Source organism: Phyllostomus hastatus, unplaced genomic scaffold (genome assembly GCF_019186645.2).
Source record: "Phyllostomus hastatus isolate PE091 unplaced genomic scaffold, TTU_PhHast_1.1 phas_scaffold_39, whole genome shotgun sequence".
NCBI classification, from domain to species: Eukaryota; Metazoa; Chordata; class Mammalia; order Chiroptera; family Phyllostomidae; genus Phyllostomus; species Phyllostomus hastatus.
Window position 1 is genome coordinate 4,199,322 of NW_025334028.1, and position 22,234 is coordinate 4,221,555.

The 22,234-nt window shown below is 38.2% G+C and overlaps 1 protein-coding gene across 3 annotated transcripts in view; it reads right to left on the reverse strand.

Moving 5' to 3' along the window:
• NRP1 (neuropilin 1) overlaps positions 1 to 22,234 on the reverse strand; it is a 163,235-nt gene that overhangs the window by 77,791 nt on the left and 63,210 nt on the right. For all 3 annotated transcript variants that reach the window (XM_045820081.1, XM_045820082.1, XM_045820080.1), the window contains exons 5-8: positions 20,342 to 20,523; positions 14,581 to 14,808; positions 8,642 to 8,797; positions 5,573 to 5,739 (exon numbers count right to left, since the gene is read on the reverse strand). In XM_045820081.1, the coding sequence (XP_045676037.1) occupies positions 5,573 to 5,739; positions 8,642 to 8,797; positions 14,581 to 14,808; positions 20,342 to 20,523 (733 nt within the window). The remainder of the gene's footprint in view (positions 1 to 5,572; positions 5,740 to 8,641; positions 8,798 to 14,580; positions 14,809 to 20,341; positions 20,524 to 22,234) is intronic.

Sequence of the window (22,234 nt, forward strand, 5' to 3'; positions counted from 1 at the left end):
GAATACTTCCAAGAATTCATGAATTGTTTAATTCCATTTGACACTTCGAGGACATTGAGTAAGACCTTTCTTAGCTCCTGAAATCAAACCAATGCCTTCAAATTATCTTTTGTCTCCGATCTCAGAAAGTCATAACTGATCATTTAATTTTGGAATCATGACAGCCACTTTAGAAGTTGCTGGTGGCAGCAACTCACAGCCCTGGATTGATGTGGGGGAACCCATGAGTAGTCAACTTCAGAGGACCTCCTGCACTAACGGAGAGGCCCTGGGCCTGGGGGTTAGGAAACTTGCTGTGTGAATAACAGTCCCTTCTTCAGACCTGTGAGGCCTGAAAACCTCACATGGCTTTGTCGTTTTTGACTGTATAGTTGGCATGAGAGTGTCTGCACAGCTTACTTCACATGATTGGCCTGAAGAGCTATGCAAACACCAGCTGCACCCCGGGTCTTGTCAGACTGACCACAGTGGTGATTCCCAGCTGCTGTCTGCTGTCAAATGTCTCAGTGCCTCCTGCTTCTCTCCCTGGTTTGTGGAAGGAAGCCCACTTCAGTTGTGTAAGACCGATTTTTCCCACCATGGACATCTCTTTACCAAGTCAGGATTCTATGAATTGTTTAACCTCTCTGGGCCTCATGAAGATGCAAATAAAAATCTGTGGTCTACTTAATTTATACTCTAAGACTAAAATGGAATGTGTATGCAAAAATGCATTTAAAAAGGAAAAATGCTATAAAAACCCCTAGGTTTTATTATTAGAACATGTCTTCCTACGTATTGCGACATCATGGATGGAACTGGAGACTATTATGCTAAATGAAATAAGCCAATCAGTGAAAGACAAATACCATGTGAGCTCACTTCCATAAGAGGAATCTAATGAACAAAATAAACTAATGGGCAAAATTGAACCGGGGGCACAGAAACACAGAACAGACTCTCAGCTAGCTGTAAGAGAGGAGTGGGGAGGTGGGGACTGACTGAAAGGTGATAAAGGGATTAGTCAAAGAACATAAATGAAGGACCCAAGGTCATGGATAACAGTGATGGGACTGATTATGGAATTGGAGAATGGGCTGGATGGAGGGGGAGACAAAAGGGGGAAAAGTGGGTCAACTGTAATAGCATAAACAACAAAATATCTAAAAAACCCCCAAAACATGTCTTACACTTAATTTGAAAATCCACCAAGCAAACTAAATGCCTCAGATTTGACCAGTTCTACATGTTGAACTTTAATGAGGGCACCTACTCTCTTTGACACTCTACTGAGTGCCCAGAACTGAGTGTGTGTGTATGTGTTGTGGTGGGTGTGTTTTGATTCACATCAGCCCACCTCCTTATCACACTAAGGACTTTTGTTACTGGTGTCTGCTTTCAAAGGTCCTTCCATTGGAAAACATGGAAATATTATGCAAGAGAAATACATAGGAGGCAAAAGGGAAACAATCTTCCTGACAAAGTGAGCACTAGCTCCTGTCTTCTGGAACTTTTCTTTTCCTCATACCTCAGAGTAAACATGTGCACTCAAACATGTAGTGGAGAAAGAAGGCACCCTTGGGTCAGGGACTGCTGTATTCTAACAGCTACAGACTCATCTCAGAGGGCTCCTCCTTCTGTGTGATAAATGTGTAATGAGGCTGATTTACCAAACCAAGCAGGATGTGGTTTAGAAGTCAACTGCTTCCTGGTCTCCTGGAGTAAGTGAAGGCATAAATCATCTAATACCAATTTTTTCCCACAAAATACAATGCCCTCAAATTTGTAGAAGAGTAGAGTGCAGCTTGAATTGGCCTGTCAAGTAATTCTATATCAGAAGTCATTGGATGGTGTGGTAATTGATTAGTGCCTGGTGCCATTTTTATTTCTTTGGATTAGCAAAACTCATATTCCATCCAGCCATGATGTCTCTTGCCTTTTTTTCTTTTTGTCTCCTGGCATTTTAATCAGGGAAAAGTCACAGTTGTTTTGAGGAAAGTGCTCCCAAGAGCTTTAATTAAAGCTGGAAGGATAAATCTGTTTGTAGTGTGGAGAACACTATCATTAATAAAACACTAAAATAATGAATTAAATTCTGCTTTGTGTGTGCATAGCTACATTTAGGATCTCTGAGAACATGTCTCCTAAATGCACAGGTTTGCTATGCACTTATTTGCAGAGATAAAAAAACAAAACTGAGACTGTGTTTCTCCAAGATTCATAGCATTACAAATGGCTAGAGTTGAAATGGAGAAGGTAACATTACCTTAATTTTGTAGAAAAAGAAACTCAGTTTCAATAAGCTTAATGGCTTGGGTTCTAATGATGTGTTTGAAAATTAAGGTTTTTTAATAGCACCACTGATAGCCTGAGTCTCCTCTTTGAATCCTTGAGTGTTCAACCAAAAATAAAAACAAGATTAAATTAATAATAAGATAAGCAGTTCTAGGACACGAAACAGAATGAATACTTTGAAAAAATGGGCAAATTTCATGGTGTGATTCAATCTGCCATTGACAATTAAGAGGTTTCAGCCACTCAGGATATGAAGGGGCCTTTGGAGCAGGATATGACCATGTGCAGACCTATGAGTCAAGACTTCCCTTTGTGCTGCTTCTCACTAAACCTTGCTTCTTGTTTTTAAGCTTTCTGGCAGACTACAGACCTCACAGGAAGCACCACTGTGAACATTCATATCGACGGTTAATGGTGCATTGTTTCTTTTGTGTCACTCAGTAATTTCCTAGAGAAAACAATGGGAACCGAAGACTGTTCCTGTCTTAAAGAAAAGTCAGTTTCCAATATTGCCTTATTAATTTAACACATGCAAGTGTTTGTTCTTGTTGCTACAGCAACATGTTTGTGGGATATATTTGATGCAAAATGAGAAAGAGCTCAAAAAAGAAAACAGATGCCATCCACACACTAATGTGCACAGACACAGAAATGTCCATGAGCCACCATTCCTGTGATAGGGTATGTGCCTCGTGCCTGCTGTCCAATTATGCTGTACTTCAGTAATCTGCAAAGCATCCATCCAATAAAAAAACAAGGAACTAACCACTTCCATGTAGTTTCTGAAAAGCTGAAAACACATGAAATTATTCATAATTATGTATTGGGTGGATGTTAGATGCTTCCAATTTGTACACAGATACAACAAGCATGTAAATGAGCCCCCTGAAGGAGGCTCCTGAAGGAGGAGAAGTTCATTTTGCATCAAGGTGAACAGATGCCAAGCTTCTCTGACATTCACCTTCTTGGGTGATGAAAGAGCAAGGCCCCTGCATCCCAGGCTTAGAGGGAGTAAGCACCCAAGTCATGTTGGCATGTGCCTTCTCAGTGGTAGGAAAGTATAGCAGAAGGGAGTGATGCTTCGCCAGATCCACTTGAATGCATAGGGACAGTAATGAATGATAAAGATACAGCATACCAACTAGTAAAGAAGCTGGTGCTGGAGTCCCACAGACCCTGCTTCCAAGCCCAGTCACTAATTGTGACCTAAGGCAGTTATTAATTTCTCCAAACCTCAGTGTTCTCATTTTTAAAATGAAGATAATTGTATCTTCTTTGCAGATTGCTGGATAAAATAAAAATATGCCAAGTATTCATCAAGATTTGGCCACATAATAAGTACTCAATAAATGGTAACTATTCTATGAATGGCACAATTGTTAACTGTGTCTACATCTCTTCCCTCTAGTACATGTCAAAGCGCTGCTCTTGGATGTGTAATGTGGCTGTGGGATGTGCTTTGGCAATAAAATGTGGGTGGAAGTGCTCTTTCTGAAGGAACTCAAGAACCAAAGTGTTCTGCTATATTCTTTCTTCTTCTGTCTTGGTGACAGGCAGCGTTTCAGATGACAGCCGCTCCCTTGTGTGGGTCCTGCTATGAGGAAATATAGAGCAGCCCTTGACTGACTAGAGGTGGAAGGTAGCATGAGAAAGAAATAAACCATTTTGTTTGGTTACTTCACTTATCCTGACCATGCTTTCATGGAAGAGAAGGAACAATTGAGATTTTTTTCTTCTGGGGTGATCTCAAATTGTGTCTAACTCCTGAGAATGATATAAATCCTGTTTTGTTGAAAAATGCTTTGCAGCAGCCCCTTTCGTCTCCATGTTTCTGCAGATTGGCCTCACATGGAAGAATTGCTGCAGGTGCAATTTCAGACCTTGCAAGACCACTGTCCCTAAATTATTGAGAGCTCTCCACATTACTGAGAATAGGACTACATTACCATACAAACACACTTAGCATTGCAAAACCTAAGCTTTCCTCTAGAGGCACATCTGTCAATCACACAGAACTGCTTGTTGGTTTGGGATGCGGAAAAACAAGTTACCAAGAAATATTTTGACATAGGCAAATTCATTTCATTTCTGACATAATTTAGAGTGGATTCAGCATTTCCAAGGTAAAAATCTCATCTTTTCTCACCCTCTAGACATTTCTCAGCATTATCATTTAGAGGTTAGCATGAGTTCAGTTTCCTGTAATAGGCCATTTCACTTTAAGTGTATGTTAAACTAATATTGACCTTTCCAAAGTAAAACAAAATTTGGTATTTTGTTATCAAAAGACTGAAGCAGCAATAAATGTGGAAAGTAGGGGATTAATCATCTTGGTTTTTTCTTGCCTAGAACTCTCTCTGGGAATTAGTCATTTATATATATTTAGCAATGAATGTAAGACAGGCAGGCTCTGCTTACTCTCCGCAGAAGGAAGCCTGGATCCTTCAGCAAATAACTGTATAATTTGCCCACAGTTTAGCCTAGTCAGCTGATATGTGTGTTTCATTTGACAGTGTGTGAAAAAGTCAAGAATGCACGCATCAGGCCTTGGGTGGGAGTATCCAGACATCAAGGTTGGGCGAGTTGAGGATTGGGAGTGGTGTTGGAATTAACTCCAGAGAAGAGTGAAGCATGGGGGTATTGGTGGGAGGAGGAGAGTCTGTGGGGAATATAAAGGTCATGGCAGACAAGGGAATGCCAGAGCAAAGTGAGGAAAGCAAAAACAATTTCACTAATAAGAAAACATTTATATGTGCATTTCATATGTGTACGTGTAAACATAATCCACAGAGACCAGCAGCCTCAAATAAACTGCTTCCTGGATCTATGTGGGAAAGTAAACCTCAATCCATTTCTTCCCTTCTTCTACAAGAATAAACAAATAAAAAACTCTATACTTGGAAAGAATTATTTCATGCAAGTCTATAAATAGGTTTACTATATTTCATCAAGGAAATAAACATCTGTTGAAGTAGGAAGCATATTAATAAAAAATGTGCAATTTTTGGGAAAAATCAGATCTTTCAGTATTACCAAAGTAAGACATCTGTGCTCAAATTCTGTAAAGAACCATATGTAAGTATCTGAGAAGACATGTGGATTTTCAGGGGTATTGCCAGGGCCTCCTTTGCTTTGATGGTGTGCTATTGTGACATGATGATGCCACCGAGTCACTCATTGCCCATTGGCCTTCTTTCCTCAACTGAGGCATTTGGCAGGCATTGGTTTTTTTCAACAGCTTTTTTAGATGACCCAAATCATCTCCCACCCTGAATGTGTCTGGTCTCATGCGACATACCTGTATCCACTCTCGGAAGGAATCTTCTCCAGGGGTCCACCCATTCTCTGGGTAGTTCAGGCGGGAGCGTTCTGACGACCAGTTGGTGCTATACTGGGAAGAAGCTGTGATGTGGTCAGAATGAATCTCTCCTGATTCCATGCCCAGAGCTTCCATACATTTGAAATCTGAAGGGGGAAAAATGGCCCAAAGTCATTAAGGCACAGGGCATCTATGTTTCTTTTTTTAATCTGGCAGACTAAAAAGTTCATATTCTATTCACACAAAGTTTTACAAAAGATGACAGCAAGGGACTTATGAAAACATAGCACTAATATATGTATTTTCATGGCAATAATTTTTATTGCTGTTTTGTTTGTTCCTTTATTTTGTTTTATAGAGTCCACATATAAATGAAATCATATGGTTTGTCTTTTTCTATTTCACGTACAGTATAATATCCTCTAGATCTACCCATGCTGTCTCAAATGGCAAGATTTCATTCTTTTTATGACTGAATAATATTCCATTGTATGAGGTCTGTCCAGAATGTATCCAGCCATGCAATATGAAAAATAGAGACATTTATTGAAGAAGATACAAGAAACATTGTACATATGACATGATGCCTCAGTTCTCTTCAAAGTAGGCACCTTGGGCCCTGGCTGGCATAGCTCAGTGAATTAAGTGCAGACTGAATACAAAAGGGTTACTGGTTTGATTCCCAGTCAGGGCACAGGCCTGGGTTGTGGGCCAGGTCCCCAGTGGGGGCCATGTGAGAGGCAACCACACATTGATGTTTCTCTCCCTCTCTTTCTCCCTCCCTTCCCCTCTCTAAAAATAAATAAATAAAATCTTTAAACAAAGTAGGTACCTTGGGACCTCACGCAGTTCTCCTAGTTGCCATCAGCTCCCCTGTTGTATTTTCCCGAATCGCATCAACCATCTCAAATCTCTTCCCTTTCAAAGGTGATTATAGTTTTGGGAAGAGCCAGAAGTTATAGGGTGCCAAATTGGGGTTGTAGAGGGACTGAGTCACCTGTGTGATTTGATGTTTCGCCAAAAACCTCTACAGGAGATGTGATGCATGAGTGGGTGCATCGTCATGATGAAGCTGACAATCACCAGTTGCCCATAGCTGAGGCCTTTTGAGTCATCTGAATAGTTTCCACAGAGGAATGTTCATGCTTAATGCAAAACCTGATGCAGATACTTTGCTCTTCTCATTCAGTCATTTTGAATGCGAAGGCAACACAGTACACATGCTCACTCAATGGTGTCCACCACCCTCACTGACTAGTACAGTGAGGTTGTCATTGTTCATGCATGCACATTCCAGTCCTCTCTCCTTCACTGCCAGGTTATATAGATGCTGCTCAAACTATTCTCATTAACAATGGCTGGACTTTTTTCTGGGCAGGCCTCATATATATGTACCACCTATTCTTTATTCATTAGTCTCTCAATGGACACTTTGGTTCATGACAATAATTATTTCAATGCAAGGCCATGAAGAACTCATAGCAATTAAATATTTTCCCAACTGGACCTAGGTTGACAGAAATACTATTAGAAATATATTAGTAAATGATGAAAATTCTGATTTATTTTCAAAGTTGAATGTATGTAGGTGTCACATGGGAACACACCAAAAATTGTGTTTCAATAAAATTTTACTATTGAACTATTTCCTCTAATGTCTAATAAAAGTGAAAAGTCTCTATTTTCACATACAATACTTACTGGGTGGATACAAGAACCACCTCTTTCTGAGCCCTTTAGTTCTCATGCTACCTGCCCCTGGCCTGGTCATGATTATTAACATCATTAGTTTATTTTATTAAAAAACAAAAGTATCTATCAGAGGTAAACTGTAGTATCACATGGTTACACAGAACACAACAGTATTGGAGCATAAAATAATAATGCTAACAACAATGACCATGTATTTCATTAGGTTTCATCCATTCAGTGAAATGGTAAAATATGAAATTTATAAGACATATGATATTGGGAAGTAAATCATCAATTCTAAGAAAACACAAATCTAAAATACTAAAGTGAAAAAAGCTTTAGAGATGAAATAAAAGATTCTCAACCATCCAGAAAATCTCAGTTAATCAAAATTTTTCATTTTTTGAATTTTCTATTGCAGTAGTTAAGGTTTTATGGCATAGTAGGTTTTAATTTACTAGTTTCATATTTTAAGGTTAGGTTTGTTATTTCTAATATAAAAATATTTATAGGCACAGAAATACAAGAATTAATGAAATAAATTAAGTACAAATAAGTTTTTGAAATTTAATTGGCCTTTTTGTTTTCCAGTAAGATCTGGTAGAAAAGAATGAGCATATCTATAGGACAGATCTCCAAACAGCCCATCTTCTCCCCATCCCACTTTACAACCAGATGGCTAGAACTGATGAAACACAACTTATTCATTGTTCTTCAGCTTTTTTTCTTGGCCCTTCAAAGAGGTAGAGACCATGTAAACTTTGAAGAAGGGCTGAATCAGTAGAGTATTTAAATACAATACAGACCTATATTCCTTTTTTTTTCTTTTGTGCAAAGTTGTAACAGAAATGAAAACATACTTCTTTTACATGAATACCCACTTTCATTCACATAAGAAAGAAAGATGCAATGGCTTCCACCAGGGTCTCCACAGGCCAAACCACCATGCACCATCCATTCTACAGGGCTGCCCTGTCAATGAACTGCCACAGATTTGTTCCCACCATCCGTGATTAATGCCTATCTTTTTACGAATCTCAGCCCAGTACATAATGGAGGATACCAGGTAGGTGGCCTGGCATACTTCAGTGTTTCAAGGCACTGTTTTCCCATTTTCTACTTCCTCCCATAATTTCAGAGGCTCACAAGCAGCCATCTCATCTACAGTTTTACTAAGAAAGCACACCAGATAGTTCTTCCTTTTGATATTCATAAATCCCATTTAAAACAGAAAAACAAATAGCTGGCACTCCAATTCACAAAACATCTCTTTAGTGTTTCATGCTGCCCCAGGTGTGCGAGGAGGAATAACAAGGTGTATTTACCACAGGCTTTGCAAGATGAATGAGCACTGACCTTCTGAGAGGCTGCTCTGCAGGACGCTGTAGTTTGCTGAGAAGCCTTCTTTTGCTATAGCACTGTCAGTATAAAAAACCATTGATAGAATGCCTGATGAGGAACGAATTCGACCTGGTGTTTTCTGCCCACAGTAACGCCCAATGTGAGGGCCAACTGGAAAGGGAGAAATGGAGAAAACATTAAAATATCTTTTCTTCCACAGCAGATGCAAGAATCACTATATGCAAACATGGGTCCCAGCAGAACCCAGAAATATTTTCCTACCCAAAGTGCCTTCCTTGGTTAACTGCTTTGCAGTGAACGTGTTGGATCATGATTGCAGAGAGGGTTTCCAAGAGTCTCAGAAAGGCAGTGACAGATATAACCACATTCCCTAGGGAGCAGGATTGTTTTCAGGAACAGAATCGAAATTCTTGCTTCAGTTTCAAAGAATGAGATTTGAGCTACTAAGTGGCACCTTGACATCCATCTCCAGAACCAGACTGCACACCTAGTCCCATGCTATGGTCAGCAAGGTCTCTTGGAGTTGTCTGTCCTCACTCCCCTGCCTTAGATGGAAAGGCCTATGTCCTAGGAACATGTCTGGAAACAGGGCAGTGCCAAGGGTCTGATCCAGCCCTGCATAACCCCGATCTCCATCCTCTTCCACAGTTCAGTCCTGGAGGTTTATTATAACAAACATCACAGACTTAGATAAAAGATTATGTCCAACACAGGGTTTAATCTGAACACTAATTTACAACTGTAATAATTAAAAATTTAGAAACTATAGAAACCAATAGCAAGTTGTAATCAAAATGAAAGGAAAATACATCTTTCTGACTTATGTCCTAGTTTTTTCTCCCCCAAACCTATGAGAGGTGACTACATTGACTTGGTGTCCAGTTGCCCAGAGAGGGCCTGAGCAGCTGTTGACAGGGTGTGCTGGGAGAAAAGTGGTACCTGAGGGAGAGAAGGTTTGGGAATGCCAGCTGATTTAAGATAAAGTTAAATTGCCATTTTGCTTAAACTGGTCACCTCCTTGTTGAAGTGTTTTCATACAAATCTTGGCAATTTGTAATTCTAAGTTGCCTTATGGATGGTACAGAAGCCCTCTAGGCTTGGAGAATCTTTCTGTTTCCCTGTCCAGATTCACAGCAATACAAAAACACAAGTCCCATTTTCTCTAGGTTTTTTCATTGCTCATATGGTAAAAACATACTAGTTGGTTTGGGCTTAGAAAGACAATATGGTGTGGGCCATTTCCCCCTTCAAGAAACCTATGGTTCTCTGCATTTCAACTAAGAGTTATTGCTTTGTTCAAGGAAGCACAGGAGGTGAACCTGTCCCTGGCAGGATGGGCCTTCAACAGGGAGGTGGTATTCCAAAACCTGTGTGTGCAGCTTGGACACAGAAGGCTATGGATGAGAGCTAGGAGAAGCTCCAAGTGTGATTAAAATGTGAACCTCACAAGAAGTGATTGGTAGGCTGTTAACTAATCTGAGTACCCTACTTTTTCCAGTGCTCAGATTCTTGGCTAACAATTTTTCAGCTCTTGGCCAAACCTCTTGAGAAAAAGAAAAAAAAAAGAAAACAAAAACAAAAACAAAAATAAAGCCTAACCCCAAATGGTTTACATTGTTGAGTTAGAGCAAAATGGTTTTTTTGAGTATCTGACAACTTTTTCATACATTCAAGTAACTGATTTGATAGAATTCTATGAGTTTTCTGTCTGCTGAAACCCCTCACTCTTCAGCAACCAAACATTGTATATGTGTAGGTTGCTTTATTATGAAGAAAAGGAGGCTGACCCATTTAAAGGAACTGATACAAATTATCTACGGGGCATCACATAAGTCTTGGACAGTGGCTTTGCATTATAGGAAGAACATTTTGTTACTTTAGGCTTCCCAGTTGGCAGGAGAGAGCATCTCAGAAGATGAAACTCTTGCTGTTTTTTGTTTCTTTTAATCCTGGCCTCAGATTCTTCTACAAATGCTAGTATTTTGTCAGATTTTCCTCATTCTGAATGTGGCCCTACCATAATCCAACATTGTTTTTCTTCATTATGGAGTGTAAAGTTTCCCATAACATATACGTGAAAATATCTAGGTAGAGCCATACACTCAGGGCTTTACTTTCCTCATAAAGAATCCCACTTCTGGCCTTCAATTGAAGGGAAGGCTTAGAGTCTTATTCATACTCTCTCATTTACATGCCATTATTGTGGTTTCATAACTTTCTTTTTCATTAGTTTGTAGGCAAACTTTTATAGCCCTAATCCTTGGGGTTGTTCTCAGATAACAAGGACCCTGACCTTGCCAAGAATACAGGGCTCCAGGGAAGCTGCAGCCACCCCCTCAGCTCTGGCTACTGATCCCCCTCCTCCACTGTCACCCAATTTCTCTGGAGAGTGTGGGGGAAGGGGATCCTCTTTGAAAGAGCAAACAGAAGAGAACTTGTCCAGTGCAGACTCATAATTTAGAGTCTCCATGACTCACTGATTTATAATGTGTAAGACATGCTGTGTAAATCTGCCTCTGTCCTTTAGAACATTGCCCGCAGACAGCAGCATGCAACTCTCCCCGGGAGCCCTCAAGATATGGAGTGAAAGGCTTTTTCGACTATAATACAAAGAAGTATTGAATTTTCCTGAACAACAGTGAGACCTCAGCCTTGCAAGCTAATGCAATATTGATCTGAGGGAGAGTGGGTGAAGTACTTTTGTCCATCTTGGGTGTGGGTGCATTTGTGTATTTCCATGAACACAGCAAACGCATTTCCTACTTCTATTCTTTTGGACCCAAGGCCAAAGAGAGGAAAACTGTCACAAAAACAGAAGTATCATTCAAAAATTGAATTATTAAAGAATTCAAGCAGGCAACATGTTCTAAGCTGTTGCTTGAGGGAGAGTAGACGTACAGTCATCATATCTTCTCAAGTGTGAAGTCAGTATAGTACTTGTTTGGTTTAAAAGACAGACCTGCAACTGGGAATGGCAGTACCTCATTCTTTGTGTTTTCCCATTAATCTCTCCAATAATTACAATCTTACCTCAGAATCAGGAAATTTGGCTTTCTGCTATCTTTTTATGTGAAAAAGGGCAATGATCTACTATAAAGAGGCACTTTTAAAAAGAGGTCCTTTGAATAAGTAAATAAATGAGGGAATCATTTTAGAAGGGTACAAGATAGACCTTGTACACTAATCTTACAATAATGAGACTTTCAATGGAGAATCTGGGCTTTGCAACATTTCCCTAGAAAAACATTTGCACATTTATATCATTTATATTTTATATTTATAGTTTAGAAGGTTAATTTTAGTATAAGAGTAAAATTTGAAAAACAGAATTTAATCTAGCTCTTATGAAACTTATTTCTCAAATCATCTCTAATGCTTGTAATGTGGGCAATAATGGTGGTTTCAGCTTCTGCCCCCAGCCAGAAGGGGCTGACTTCGAGTGCACATATGTGCTGTAAGTTACGCATTCATGCTTGGCACCATGACATGGCACAGGCATTTTAGGCATGGACTGGGCAGTGTGTTTAGCTCATGGTTCTCAAAGCATATGTAAACTTCCCCAATTACTGCAGGGTGGCTACTTGTAAATCCACAGAGCTTCAAAGAGCATGATAGATGGAGATGTGCGGTTCACAACGTGCATGCCTCAGATTTCTAGTTTGGGAGTAAACTGATTTTCTTCCAAGTCAGTCTGAATCAATGGGTAGCTTTCAATTGCTTAGTCATCTACTTCAATGTTTATGATAAAATGCAACATAAAATCACTTGATGGTTAAAAGCCTTTAGCACTTTCTGGTTATTGTTTTTGGAAAGAATATCAAAGACTAAAAGCAATTTTGCTGGCAGAGGAACTATATGTGTTGAACTATGATGACAAAAATGTTTGTACTGCCATGGACAGAAACCCAGGAGCATGGAGGCTCTCATTTTGCCTAAAAAAGAGAGCTGCTATGCTGGCATAGGCTGGACAAGGCCAGGTAAATATTAACATACACAAACACAATTTTCCCATTCCAAAGCCAGCTTTCTCTGGGAATAAATCAAAAGCACCATAGTTTAAAACATGGGTGAATTGCAAGGCCGATGACTCAATTGTTAACTGTTCTTCCCTTCAACTCAGTGATTTTCCAAACCAGAATATCGCTGCTATGAAAAACCCTTAGCACTAACAACAATTGCTTCCTTCTGGAAGTACTCTAAATAAGTGGGTTGATTAGACCTTCTTTTCAGATGTTCACTTTAAATTTAAGTTCTTGAAAGGGAGGCTGAAAATGTGGGTTGTGAACAAATAACCTTTTTATTAATGTTCCAGCTATTATTACAGAATATTATAAAATTGTTTTCCTAATTATCAAATTGACTACTTGGAAATCAATCAGTACTCTGGTTGGGCAAATCTCATTACTTAATGAAGGAGTTTCAATAAGATCATCATCACTCTATATTATAAAAGACTTAAGAAGCAGCTAAACTAGGGTTAACTTAACCATGCATTCCAATGACAACATAAGATTTCTCTAAACCCAGTTTTTCTACTTGACTGTTTAGGAACATATCTAAATTCAATTACACCAATAATTTTAATGCCATATCAAAGACAAAGGCAGTCTCTTTCACATTATTCTTGCTGTCCATCTACAATTTATTTAAATTCCGTTTCCTCCAACTTGATAATGATATTCAATAATAATATTTTAGAGACAGCTATACATGTCTAACTGCATGATTTGTAAGAACTTCCAAGCTGCCCTTTCTGATTTGTATGTGTGTTCTCTAGGGAAATCTTAATATTAAACCAGACTAAACACAAGAACTAGCAATGCAGCTGCAGCAAATTATTTGATATTATCTCCCTCTGTTCAGAATTTGGGTGTGTATTTTTGCCATTCACCTTCTAATTCACAAGGATTGAAATGAAAATTTTCCTTTAGTTGTCCACATTGCTATGTCCTCCACCTCCTTCAAATCTTAGCTCAAATGTCACTTTCTTTAGATGGCCTAGCCTTACCACCCTAGTTACAAATTAACCCACACATCCTCTCCCCTAACACCAGCACTTTTCATACCTTTACACTGCTCTACTTTTTCTTTCTTTCACTTGTTTTTGTTTATAGAACTTCTCACCTTCTAACATTCCATGCACATAATTAATTTACTCGTAATATGCCTTGTTTATTGTCTCATTCTCCCGCAGACTCTTAGCTCCACAAAGACAGCCATCTTTGATTGTTTTGTTGCCCAGTGGCTAGAATAGTACCTGGGACATGATAAGTGCTCAATAAATATTTTTAAATGTGTAGTGAATTTAGATGATAAGAACAATAAATATAAACAATGTATTGAAGTGATTCAATTTACTAAAGATAAAAAAATTCACTAGAGAGTAGGCAAGGAATCTGTCTAAATTAGAAATGTCCAAACATTCTCATTTCTCTTCTAAAGTTTTTGATAGCATAATGGATTCTTGCTTCACCTTTAAAATTTTTTCAGGTACTTAACCTACTCTAACCTTAGGCTCTACATTTGTAAAATGAGTGGTTTGATTTAATTGATCTCTTAATATCTCCTCCTTTGACGGTCTATAGATTAACGACCAGTAAGCAGGTCAATGAAATGAACAAAATATTTTAGTCAGGAAAATTATGTGTTGGTTCCATTTCTATCACAAACAAAGCTATAAGGCCTTGCATAATCATTAATGGCCTTAGTTTCTTTATCTATAAAATGAAGGAGTTGGACTGGCTAATTACTAAGGCAGTTTGAGCTCAAATATTTTATCGATGCTCTACATAGAATTACCATTTTGTCTTGTTTTCCCTCCTCTTTCTGCGCTATTTTTAAAAAACAATACATGTATCATGACACCATTGAAAGGATCCTAGTGCCCCTTCCTCGGGTCTTTCCATTTTGGAGATTCTTCCTGCCCTTCTTACCATCAGGGAATCCATCCCAGATTTCTAGCCGGTCATAGCGACAGAACATGCCCCCTGGAGGATTTGAGTCAAGCTCCAGGTCAAAGCTTTCAAATTCCAGGATAATCTCTGACATCTTTGGTGCAAAGATAATGTAAGTGCATTCAAGGCTGTTGGGATATTTTTCAGGGAATCCAGGTGACTTTATCACTCCACTAGGGCTTGTGTAGTTCTGGGAACACTCGGGACCTATGAGTAGAAAAGAGAAAGGAGCAAAGTGAAAATCCTCTAAAATGACTCCACCAAGAAATAAGCCAGGCAAAGACTGAATAGCTTTCTAATAAAAGCCCACCATTGCAATCACTGTCCTAATAATTCAGCTTTTTCATAGTAGTGCTAAGTATGAAAAGTCAAGTTCAGATTTATTGTGTTCACTTTAGTTTTTCATTTGTGTAGGGCAATTTAAAAACTTCTGCTATTGCAGAGAAAGAAATGACAAATATAAAACCATGAGGGAACAATGAATGAGTAAGCCACAGAAATCTCTCAACAGACCCCTAGAGAAATAATTACAGCCCCTTCAAGTTTAAATCCTTAAATCTTGAGACTGACAACCCTTTATTGGTGAAATGGAACATTTATAAAAGCAAGGGGGAGAATTCAGTGGAGAGAGTTTGGGTTTCAGATTCCAACACCAGTGACTCAGTAACTTTGCCAGATGTGACCTCTGCCTCTTTGACAAACTAAATGTGAAAGGTAATTTGTACATGTACCCAAGGTGAGTGACTCATTCCGAGTGGTGTTGACACAGGTGTTCTGGTGAAGTGTGGCTGCTAGTGAGGGCATGATAAACTGTGATTACAGGCCATGTTGCTAGAAGTCACCTGATATCAAGGTTGACATCCTAACCTTCCCCAAAGTATCATATATAGTGCTGTATGCCACTTTAAAATTATTTGTTTACATATATATGTATGTGTGTGTGAGTGTAATGTACATCATTTTAACGTGTGATTTTAATGACTCTTTGGTGTTATTAAGACTTTACAAATTACAGTGAGTTGTAATTTAAATTGGTCAAGCATTCTGGAACATAATTGCAAGTTGGTCTTATGACTATACAAATGACTACACTTCCAACCTGTGGCACCCAGCACTAAGTAGGGTGGTACTCACCACACAGTTGAAAAACTGCCCATCTACATGGACATGAGCATATACATTCTGCCCCTCTTTACCACCACCACTGTCATGATTTTCAAAGAGCACTTAAGGCTCTATCTGAATCAAAGATGATTTTACACTTTTGACTCACAGGATCCAATTTAGGGAAGTCCAAATCAACAATTCTTTTCCTGTGCCATTGTGCCACTGATGGCACGCAAGGATTCAACTCTAAACAAGGAGGGTTGTCGAGATAATTCTTAAGTACTAGAGGTATTGACACATTAAATTTTACTAGCAGATCTCTAGTGTCAGTGGCAAAAGATAGCAGGCTAAGTCTCCACCTCAGTATGTCAGGCAGCCTTTTGAGAAAACTGATCTTTTGCTTCCTCCCTGTGCATGTGTTAGATCTCCACAGCATAGGGGACAGGAAGAGTGATACTGATTAGATGGGAACAATACCTGGTTTGTAGAGGGCTGAGTTGTTTAAAATACTCCCCCAAAGCCTTCTTGATGCAGTTCTCACTTCACCATGATAGCTTCAAGTGCTTATCTATTTGATTTCAGTTGAAAAGTTATTAATATGTAGCATTTTGCTAAGTCAGCTTCAGGTAAAACGATTATGAAATATACCATGTAGTCTGTAATTGTTTCTAAGTGAATTGGTGGCTTCTGAGATGACGGTGACTATGCCAATTTATGTCCTTAACTCTCTGTCTCTAATATATATAGATACTAATATCCATATATATCTAATATATATATTAGAAGCTCTTTAGAATTTTATTTCCAAGATGTAGGACCAGTAACCCTGGAGACCTCTAACCTCCTTGCTGGGGTAAAAAATGCTTTGACTAAGCCCTTGCAAGGCAAAGAAAACAGTAGGGTTTCATACAGGTACTAATATTTTCTCCTTCTTAGACAAATCTGTTTAGGTGATATTAAGATTGAGTAAGAGAGAAAAAATGACAGGAATTAAGGGCATACAGTCCAAATCAAATATATTTCAATGCTTTCACTGTGCTCTTGTCCTGACAGATACGTTTGGAAGCTAAACTGGGGAAATCCCATGCAGTGATGATAGAGAACTAACCCGATTGAGCACCAGAAGGCCTAAGTTCCAGTCCTGCCTTTATCACAAACCTGCTGTGTAGTGTCATATGGCTTCCTAACCTTTCTGGTCCTCAGAATCTCTGCATAGCAAATAGGAAGTGGACTTTGGGATCTGAAAAAAAAAATCCCTTTAAACTAAAAAGATCCTATAATTTCCTACTTTCTCCAACATGTATCAAATACACTTGTTTTAATATTTTCTTCATTCCAGTTGTATAAATTTACCACAGTTAAGCAAGCACAGCCCCAGAAGGGTTATGGGAGGAGTGGGTTAAGGAATTCTGCAGTGAGTATTCAAGGAAGGAACAGGGATGGAGGGTAGCAGCCCTGTGTGCCTAGGAACAAAGGAGCTGCAGGTGTGAGATGTGCACACCCAGCACTGCAGCCAGCGAATACCATACTTTTGATGTTATCTGTAAGACTGAGAGAACTTTGTGTAGCTATGAATGGCACATTTCATTGTTAATGATAATAATAATGGGTAATGATAATAACTAAGATACTTTCTTTGGAAATAGTATTAAATATATAGACTTTTAATTGAATAACGTACAAAATGACCCACGCTGCTCTCAGTAAATGTGCATCTCCCCTGCACTGAGACCCACAGAAAATGATTGCAGCTTTTCCCACATTTGGGCCTGGATGACCCAGGCCAAGGGAAAGACAGGAAGAGTGATATGTGGGAATGCTTGGGTTTTGTAGGAAAATTTCTTTAGGTGCATGGGGATAATTTTAAGGCTGATGGCCCAAAGTTTCAGCACCTGGAAATAGATGTAGAAGGAAAAATTGGGGTACCTAGGGAGATAAATTGAGTCCCAGGATGGCTCTAAGAGGCATGGGAAGAGGTGAGGACTCGCCTTGCTGTTCCTCAGCCAAAGGTATTCCTGTAGAACTACAGCCCTAGGGACTCAGAAATGGCCTAAATCTTCCTTAGATCTGCAATTAATGGCCAGGAAGCCTCAGTGTTACAGGTGAAAGATTAATTTATTGGTTCATTTATGACATGTGTTTTGAAGAAACTTGAAATTTCTGCATCCTGGAAGATGTGTTATGTTTTAAAAGAAAGAAAGATTCATAAGTTCTATAATACCATTAAGTGACTTCTGGGGAAAGAATGTCCATGAACTGGTATATGCATGCATATATGTATTATTTAATGACTTTTTATGGAGTATCTATAAGTATGTGCAGTAAGGGAAAGGAAATTTTTTTTTTGCATTTTTCAGGTAGTACCAATCTAGTTGGGAAAGGAAACATGGATGCAGGAAGACATTTGAAGATATTAAGAAGAAACTTACTAAGTGAAACATATTTGTGTGTGCATATTCATATATAAGGGACAAGTTGGGTACATGTGTAGGAAAAAAAGTAGATTAATTAGGAAGAGTTTCCTGATAACAATTCATTTAAAGCTAGGTGTCTATAGATATTAAGGGACATAAATCGGAAGAGAGCAAGACCTGAGAAAACTGAAGGTACAAGGTTTATCCATAATCATTATAATAGCTAGTGCTCATTGAACACACTTTTAATGACATGCAGTGGCTACACGTTTTCCATGTTTTCATTTCAACTGATCTTTACAACAAGCCTGTACTAGATATTATTACTTACTTTTCAGATGAGGAATTGAGGCTCTGAACATTCAGAGATAGTGGCAGAATTAAAATTCATATTCAGGTCTGCTGGGCTTTACCCAGTACACTATCCCAAGGCAGGAAGCCAGGTTACAAATCTATGAGAGTAGATGCTAGAGAAGGTCCAGAGTAGTTGATGTCAAGCCTTGCACTTGACCCAATCAGACACTGAGGCTTGATCATGGACAATGGAGATCTGCCATAGGCATTTTGAGGACTGTGGCTTGAGGACTGTTTGAAAATTGTGTGTAGAATGTGAGAGTGTGGGGAGAATCACAGATCAGGCCTGTTTGGTTAATGGCAGCAGACAGGGGAAGAAAGCATGACTCTGACACCTTTGGATAAATATTCAAAACAGCTAGAAGCCACATGTGATATAGGTAGAACAAGGAGAAGAAGAAAGAACAAAATAAGGCTTCAAGTCTTAAGGATGGTGTTGGAGAGGAGGGCAGGAAAATTGTGGTACATCTGTGACTAATACAGTGGAGGGAACGGAATTTGGAAGATGAAGAATTCTTAATGACTAAGTGAGGGAGCTGCCTCTCTCTTTGATCCATCTTCAGATCTTCAAGAAATATTGAAATGAAAGGCTGTTCTTAGCCCTCTTGTTGATACCATTTTTCTTTGATAGTGTCATGTACAGACAGAGCAAATGTAGAAGTGTGTGTGTATGTACATATGCATATGTGTATAATGTGATTTATTATAGAACACATCAAATGGCTTTCAACATGAGAAAATATGTACATATATAATCATCTATAAATACTGATGTCATATGTACACCATTATTTATACCACAGAGTTTCCAAGTATATACTTAGATACATTTCTAAAATAAGTTCTCTCCATCCATCCATATTTATATGGGGCAATGCCAGATTACCTTGAAATTTTAGGAAGTTGTACCAATGTTCTCAGAAACTCCTAATGATTCCTTTTCATTATTTTCACTTGCTACTGGCCCAAAAAGACCTTAGGCATTTGCCATTGGTGTGAATAAACCCTTTTTCCTATTCTAGGACAATACATTTATATGTTGGGCCTCTGTCTTTGGGTTCTCCACACATTAATGTCAAGAGAATAATTAAATAATTAAGTAAAATAAGTAAGAGCAATGGCTGGATTTAACACATCAAAGGAATTTACAGGCTGTTGGAAAAACAGTGTTGTGCAGATAAAAATATACTGTTTATCAGTCCGACTGATATGTGTCTTTAATTCTTCAAGGCTGGGAGCCTCCATTTTATCAGATTCTATCTCATCTCAATATATATTATTATATAACATATATTATATGATTAGTAAGTAATTATATTGAAGGGGTGACTGCTATTTAATTTCTAAGGGGAATGCCACTTAAAGTATTACTGTTTTGTTCCCTCTAAAATGTTCTTCCCTCATCAATCACCTCATTAATAGAAATCCTCCCATAGCTTTGGACACTCTAAGGCTACTGGCCTGATTTGCTTTTCCTGGGAACTACTGGCTTTGAATTTAGAATAAAATAAAGGGGACAGGATATACTTGACTTTAAAACAACAGACACTGCCTTTTTAATTGAAAAAAATCAAACTTCAACAGTAAATAAAATTTACTTTGAAGAAGAAAAATAAGAAATGCTCTTAAAAGAGTTCTATGGAGTATATACCTAACAAACATTGGTTAACACATTAGAATCATGCAATTTTGATATATGAAATACTTTAAAAAATTTGTAAACATACTTTATACATTGGAGACTTCTCCTGTTTAATATATTTCTAATATTTTTGTAATGACAATATATGTTTTTTACACTTTGTCTTTCATGAAACAATGTTCAGAAACACTTAGTCATATTTGATCTACTCTAAGATACTCACCTCTCTTGAAAATTTCATAACGTATGGAAAATCCTGCACCATGTGTCTCGTAGTCAGAGACAAATCTGATGAAAAGAAATGGCCCTGAAGACACTACAGGAGAAGGGGCAATCTTTCCACAGAACTTTCCCCATACACGTCCATTTTCATTTTCTCCATCAATGACTTCCACGTAGTCATACCTGACATAGAAACGTGGGAGAACCATTAAGTTATCAAAAAATTCCCCTTTAATTTCAATAATATAGAAACCGGCATTTGCCCAGCACAGTCTGTCAGGGGAAAATGTGCATTCACCACTGTATTACAGGGACGGGAAATAATCTAGCAAACTGAAATAATTAAAATGGACTACATCATGTCTGTATACATCATCTGGCAGCAGAGAACTATTAAGAATAATGGTGTCCATTATACTTGGAGACAATGTAGTTAAAGTAACCAATTAGCAAGAAAAAGAGAAATCTCATGAGCACAATTCTCTATTATTAAATTGTGTTCCTTTGTCTATAGTGGTGGGGTGTCAATACATAATGCTATGCATTCTTTTGAAACTGTGAAGCTCTTTTATGAATTCAAAATGTCTCCTTGGTTGGAGCTCTCCATGAACAATACTTTGATTTCTGTGAGCGGTCCTCTAAACATATGGCCACAGAATAATAAACAGATTCTTTACTATTTAACCCAGTTCTACCAAATGCCAGACTTCTTAGAAAGAACTCTCTCAGTATCCACAGTGGTTCAAACACAGATCATCTTCTTTCAAACTACACTTGAATTACAGAATGTAATTTCTCCAAAGAAAAAAAACCTTTTTTTAAAACTAGCAAGTAACTTTGTTTATATCTTTTGTTGTTTGAAAAGAAAACATGACACATTTGAAAATACCAAAGTGATGTGATTTTAAAAATTCAGGTTTAATAAATACACTAAGGAGATAAATGATAAAGGAAGTGACAATAAAATGTTACTCTAAAGATTGCACTAAGATAAGACATATACTTGGAGCTACTTTATCTCTAAAAGGTGGAAAAATATCTTCCATGAACAAGAGTTCTCCAAGAAAATAGGAAGATTTTCATTTGTTTGTCATATATTTCTTAGTGTCTTGCTCTTTTCTCTCTCCTTATCTACCAAGTCACCTAGGAGCCAGATAATCTGATTTGTCTTCCATTTGTCTACTAGAATTGACACAAAAACATTGTAATCCTTTCACTTCAAATCTTTATTTTATTTATGTGTTTAACTTGGTTCAAAAGTCCTGGGATATATTAATTTCATAAATGGCTAAAATATGGCAGTAACATAAACTGTATCTGGCAATTTAAAAGGGATCAAAGTAGGGGAAGTCTTCATGATGACCAATGCCATCTTTAACAATCCCTTTTCAAACTGTCCAGGACACATGCTTATGTTTACATAAAGTCTCAAGAGACAACTACAAAGATGATATCACTAGTTAAAATGGACAGCTTAAGGCTCTCTAAATTAAAAATGACATTACCTCATCAGTTAAAGCCATGTGCCAGCTTTGTGTATCCGAAGGAGAAAATAAAGCTGACATTGATGGAGCTAATCATTAACATATGTGAACTGTTGTAGGAACCACATTTCCTTGTGGCATCCCATGTTTCCAGTAGCTCTCCCTGGCCTGCTAGCATTGCTGTCCTTCTGCAAAACTGTGCACGTACCCAGAGGAATTGTTCCTTTCTCAATGTTTTGGCAGATGCTCTTAGTGTTAAAAGAAGATAGAGAAGTAAGGAGTACACTACATTCAAAATCCTAACAAGCCTTTTACAATCAACAGGGAAGGGGGACAGCTGGAAAAAAGGGCAACTCTGTATTCATTCAAGCCTCACAAGTTGGCATTTGTGTAGTAGGTCCTTTTATCCC